This window comes from Octopus bimaculoides, chromosome 22, assembly GCF_001194135.2.
Source record: "Octopus bimaculoides isolate UCB-OBI-ISO-001 chromosome 22, ASM119413v2, whole genome shotgun sequence".
Classification (NCBI taxonomy): Eukaryota; Metazoa; Mollusca; class Cephalopoda; order Octopoda; family Octopodidae; genus Octopus; species Octopus bimaculoides.
Genome location: NC_069002.1, coordinates 37,450,759 through 37,457,416, shown reverse-complemented (window position 1 = coordinate 37,457,416; position 6,658 = coordinate 37,450,759). Strand labels below are relative to the sequence as shown.

Below are 6,658 nucleotides of genomic sequence, written 5' to 3'. Positions count from 1 at the left end.
GGGGGGGGGGGGTGAGATGTTTAATGTCAGACAGAGCAAGTGGCAAAAATATCAGTGTTAAGTCAGATGGAAAGATGGAAATGTTGTACAGCAGAAGTGGTTTTATTGAATTGAGTGATTAGCTTATATAGTATTGGGATGAGGTTTGAGAAGGATATGGTAAATGAAGCTGAGAGAGAGAGAGAAAAGTGGAGTGAGTGAAAGAGAGATACAGTGAATTAGAAAGGGAGGAGGAGGAGTGAGTATGAGGAGAAAAGAAAATGACCTTGAAAAGAGTGAATAGAATTAGAAAAAGATAAAAAATGGATAGAGAGGAGTAAAGTGAGTAAAGGAAAGAGAGAGATGAAAGAGGGGGAAATAGATAAAAAGAGTCAGGAGAAGTGGAGAAAGAAGAGAAGTGGAGGAAAGCAAGAGAGACAAAAGGAGTGCAACAGGGAAAAATGTCTAAAAGTGAAAGAGAAGGAGAGACGAAAAGAGAGAGGTGCAATAATATTAGTGAATGGTTAATATCTAAATATTCCAGCAATACAAAGGAGACAAATCCAGAAAAGATTTAGTCATTTTGTCCAACTGATCACAGCAAAGCAGACTTCACAATAACTTGCAAAGTTGATGTAGAAAATTAGTTAGGAAAATAAATGATTGGCTGCTATTTCTTGCAGGTTGAGTGACATTGGATAATGAGATAAAACTGTAGTAGGATCTACTGCTGTTTAGAGACGGTATGTGTATATAGCTGGAACCACTGAACCAGTAATCATATCAAAAGCATTTTCAGATATGACCATCCCAATTGGTAACTTAGATTACATTCCTTAGTGTATCTTTCCTTTTTTTTTTTTAAAAAAAGAAGAGAATGTGTGAGAGAAAAGCTGATATTTGTGACAGGATATTCTGAAGAGAAACATAGAGACACCTATTATGGTACTTGAACCTTGCTGCACGACAACAGAAGTTCCAGAATGCTACAAATACATAGAAGACGAGATGGTACAACTTGGTGAATTTAATGCCAGAGTCAGAAAAGATCACAGGCTCTAGGCTGGAACGATCAAAAAATAAGGAATTGGTAAATGTGCTAAGCATGATATGGTGATTACCAACACCTTATTTGATCAGAAAAACAAGTACAGAACTTCATAGTAACATCCATGCTGAAAACACTGGCACCTGATTGACTATGTCATTATATGATCCTGTGACTGAAGACTCAAGACGTGCTGAAGACCTGAGCCATCAGAGGTGCAAATGGATGTTGGACAGACCACAGACCCTCATCTCATCTCCTCCTCTATGAAAATGAAAGAGTTGATGAAAAAGGAAACACCAAAATCAGAATAGCAGCAAGAAATTCCAGCAATATCCCCAAGAACATCTACCCCAAAATTCACCACAGACTGTTGAAGAACACTGGAACAAGTTGAAAAACTCTATCATCACCACCAGCAAAGAAACACTTGGTTTCAAGACCAGGAAATATGAAGACTGCTTCAACAAAAATGAGAACAACATCAACAACTCATCGACAATAAAAGGAATGCCTCACTGATCTACAAAAGGATCAACAGTCTGGAAAAAGGAAGAAAAAGTCCTGAGAATGCAAAGCTGCCATTCAAAGAATCACTTGATACCTAAAAAAATTTAATGGTGGAGGGAAAAAAAAAGCTCATGGAATTCAACAGATACCAATGCTAGTAAGGTCATCTTTGATCCTTTGATGTGTGATTCCTCCCGAAAAGATGGTAAACCCATTAATCCCATCTTTAAATTTGATGTTGCTATCGGTGCCAGGTGGATTTGCTGAACCGACCTGTCAACTTTGACCAACATGTAATAAACAACATCCTAAAACAATCAATGGAACATTCCCTCAGCAAATCCTTGACTTTAAGTCAGAGAAGCCCTGAAAGGCTTAAAAAATAACAAAGCTGCAGGACCAGATGGAAAACCGGGTGAAGCCTTCAAATCAACTCCATCAGCCCCAGACCAAAATTTGGATAAATGAAGAAGATCCATCATCAAAGAGGGACTAATAACTTTTGAGACAAGTGGGAATGGTGAACAAGAAGAAAGGAGGAGATGCAGAAAGGACAGACAACACCCCAGAAAGGATCTTTCTATCTGGAACAACCTGTCCCACTTGTAGAAGAAACTTCCAAGTAAGAATTGTACTCATCAATCATCTCAGAATCCATCAATAACTATAAAAAACAAAACAAAAAAAAAGACCATCATCCTCAACCTTGAGGGATAGCCATGACAGGTATTCACACACACACAGGGTACATATATGCCACTTCAAAAGTGAAGATTGATTCCATTGTTACTCTTTGTGTGGACACGTCTCCACACAAGCCTGTATTTTAAGTTGAATTTACATATAGAAAAGCAAAACTTTAAATCAAGAAACACAGATCCCAAATAACAATAATAATAAAGAAACAAGGAAGGCAAACAAAAAGACGCTTCAATCAAAATGAATCACATAATTTAATAAACATGAAAGAAAAAAAAACTCACCTTCATAACAATACTTTATACTGTCTACGTAGACATAATAGCTGTCATTATTGAAGAACATAAGACTGAGGAAGGAGTCAAAGGAGTAGATAGGAACAATGAAGAGGATACGTACAATCCATAGTTGTTCATTGGGACAAGAATAGTAACGTAAGTGGAGATATATCTGAAATGAAAAAACAGAAAGACAAGTGATGAGACTGGGAGGGAGATGAAAGGGAATTTATTAACTGAATCCACAAACTGTGTTTCCAGTGGGCAAAGTGGTGCAGAGAACAAAAGAAGGAACAAAATCCCCTTTAGCAACAAATTCATTATTTCTTTAGACCAAACAACCATGCAATGCCTCCTCAACTTGTTCCTTTCCTGCTATATTGTACCACAACCTTGTTCTAATTGAAATCTAGAATATGTACATGCACCTTAAGCTTTCAGATCAAAGGAATATATATTTTCCAGTGTAGTATCCTGGTTGTAAGCTGACATCGACTGCCAAGTACAGTAGAAATCAACTTTGTGCACTGAGACACTGTTTGTCCATGCACACAATATTTGTCCCTAATGGCTGTCAATAATCAGCTTATGTATTGGTTGTAAAACAGCTGCAGTTTTTGGATAGATTTTCATATTTTAACACAGCCTTCAATGTAGAACATAAATTAACATGGAAATCAATATATTGATTCCAGACATAGGCACAAAGTCAGAGCTAGAGAGAAAAGAACAGGTATATCTAGTTGACTCCAGGAGTTAATGGCTACTTTATTTTAACAAGCTGGACGAAAAGTGAAATTGACCTTGATGAGGTTCAAATCCACAATATAAATGGATGCTACAAGATATCACTATGCATTTTGTTTGTTGCTCAACTGATTCTACCAAACCATCAGTAAATGAGATCAATACAGAACTAGTAACAAACTAAAGATTGTGCCAATACTGAATTGATCCAAAAAACATTGTAAGATATTAGAAGACCAGCCAAGGGATTAATAGTTCAGACTCTGTAACACTGCTCTCTTATACAAAATAAAGTTAATCAACCCATGAAACCTCAGTCATTTGATCAAGAAACAGCAGCTAAATCTCTCTCGAATTACACCATACAGTCTTAAAAGAAAAGGAAATATATTGAATAGTGTAGATTTAGATATAGAAAATGCTGGAATGATCATGTCTTGATCAAAGGTTTGCTAGATCAGTGTAGGCCTGGGGTCAGACAAGGACAACACTCAACAGACCAGTTCATTTATATATATTTATTCTCACATGGAGTGAAATGACAGTAGTATCTTAACGAGAGACTTACTTAAATAATTGTCAGAAGACGCGCATTTACACCTTGGATGTATGATAATGATATCACCAATGTATGTACTACAGGTGTAAAAATATGTCAAACCAACTGTAGTGATTTTAAATAAAGAACACCATTCATTCCATTTTCTATTATTTATTCATTCCATTTTCTATTATTTATCTCCAATCGGTTTTGCACTAATGGTTCAACAGGATGTTAGGTAACATCCTGATTATGTAACCCTGTGCTCTTCAGAGTTGGCAGTTATGGAACAAAAGATAGCAACTGCTCTCTACTGTTGGAGGTGAAAAGACATATCTGGTTTGTGGTTGCTATGAAAAAAGATGATAAAACAAACTGAGCAATGGTTAAGAGTTATGTCCCTTGGTACCAAAACTGGGCCCCTGAGGTGTTGCAAGGCAAGAAGAGCTGCCTGGAAGAGTGCATATGAGAAATGCATGTATGGATTAAGGGTTGGTATTCTTGTATGGTTGGGATGTGTGGAAGCAGATGTGTAGCGTTTCTCAGGGTGGGCGATGCCCAAAGGTTGCATAATTACCTGTGTGTTCGTTTGTGTATATTTTGATTATGTTTTGGCTAAATTCTTTGGAATATTTGTGTAAGGTTACAATATGAGGATATTGAATGGATGTCCACCCATGTTCAGGTATGTATGTGCCTGTAAGTATGTTTGTGTATGTTTTGGTTAAACTCTTTATCAGGTTCCCAGGTATTGGTAGGGAAAGAGCCAAAGTTAGGGAACTGGCAGTTATGGAGCACATGGGTATGATAAAATATACTTCCTTTCATGTGGGTAGGGACTAAAAATTTCACTTCTGCTATGTAGACAGATGCCTGGCCGTTGAGAGTTCTTTAATATGGCTCTCTTCTCAGCTAGGCATAATCTGCACTTCCTGCTGCTATTGAAGTAAGTCTTGCATTTCTCTAATATCTTCCACTTTTTGTTGTATTCCATAATGCTTTCTTTTAGCAACCAAACAGGTTTGGCTAGTGTTGTGACCTTTCATCTCTCCAGGATGCTGAAAGAGGACTTATGGTTGTTGCATTTGGTTCTGAAGAAACACATTTGGTTTGAATCACTTGTACAAAACTCTTAACTTAACCCTTGCTTAATTCATTTCATCGTCTTTTTCTATAGCAACCACAAGTTGGATGTGTTTTCACCTCCAACAATAGAGAGCAGCTGCCATATTTGCTTCCATAACAGCCAATTCTGAAGAGCACAAGTATTCATAATTGGGTTGTTACCTAACATCATTTTGAACCCCTAATACAAAACCAATTGGCAAGATTGGCTATAATGGATATATATATATATATAATTATTCCTCATTCATTCATACATACACACACACATATAGTCATTATTTCTCTCTCTCTCACACACACACAAATAATGCTATGACAAAGTAAAATAAAAGGTGATAATGATATATATGTGTGTCTGTTTTAAATAGCTACTTTCAAAAGTTGGGACGGATTCTATTTACGCACATGATTTCAGATCAAGTAACTTGTCAAACAAGTTGGACTTGAATGAATGAATACACACAGGTATACATAAACACACGGACACACATACATACATATTATTATCATCATCATCATCTTAATTATGAACATCATACATATTAATATACATTTCATAATTTAACTTGTTTTGCAAGTGAATTGTTCTCAATTTATACCAACACAATTTCCTCATTCTAATCACAGTAGCCATTTAACAATGTGATTTTTAATTTCTTTCTCTCTCTCTCTCCCTCTGTCTTCCTCATTACACACACAGTTGTTGTTATCATTTTATGTCCTTTCTTTTCCGGTTTCCATGGTTTCAATGGATCTTAAAGCATCTCACATTCTTTCATGGTCCTAGTTATCTGGTCACATATCTTTTTTATCTTTTGTTTTTTACTTGTGAGTGGTTTGGTAGGTATATATATATATATATATATATATATATATATATATATATATATCGTTCGTTTTTATGGTTCGTTTTTATGGTTCGTTTTTATGGTTCGTTTTTATTGTTCGTTTTTATCATTTGTTTTATATATACATATATAAATATATGACGGGCTTCTTTCAGTTTCCACCTACCAAATCCACTCACAAGGCCTTGGTCAGCCCAAAGCTATCGTAGAAGACACTTCCCCAAGGTGCCATGCAGTGGGACTGAACTTGGAACCATGTGGTTGGGAAGCAAGCTTCTTACCACACAGCCATGCTTGCACCTATGTTAAAAATGGGTTTTTCCATATGCATGAGACTTGAACTCACACGTCTATACATTTGCGATGATGATGTACTACCCTTTACACTTATGTTCCAACATTTCACAACTAACCCCCCCCTCCCCATCACCAATTTTTTCACAGGCTTGAACGGGTCCCTTATATCATCAAGCCTCCAACATTAGAAAGGTGGCTTCTGACAAGACTTTCCCCCTCAGTATCAATTCCTTTTGGTAGTTACTGCCCTCCTTAATGAATTACTTGGGATTAGGCTTCCAAGGTCCACACCTGTTTTGCTGGTTCCTATCTTTCTAGAATCACTTCTTATCTCCTTTAGTATGTAAATAACTGTATCAGAAAATTTATGTAAGACGATACCACTAAATTATAAATATTAACTTGATATTATAAACAGGTGTGACTGTGTGGTAAGAAGCTTGCTTCTTAACCACATGGTTCTGAGTTCAGTCCCACTGTATGGTACCTAGGGCAAGTGTCTTCAACTATAGCCTCGGGTTGACCAGAGCCATGTGAGTTGATTTCTGAGAGAGGGAGGAGAGAGAGAGGGGGAGGGGGGGGG

At 36.8% G+C, this 6,658-nt stretch overlaps 1 protein-coding gene across 3 annotated transcripts in view; it reads right to left on the bottom strand.

Moving 5' to 3' along the window:
* Window positions 1-6,658, bottom strand: part of LOC106880422 (transmembrane protein 184B) — an 81,866-nt gene that overhangs the window by 9,635 nt on the left and 65,573 nt on the right. For all 3 annotated transcript variants that reach the window (XM_052975877.1, XM_014930338.2, XM_014930337.2), the window contains one exon: window positions 2,521-2,686. In XM_052975877.1, coding sequence (XP_052831837.1) covers window positions 2,521-2,686 — 166 coding nt within the window. The remainder of the gene's footprint in view (window positions 1-2,520; window positions 2,687-6,658) is intronic.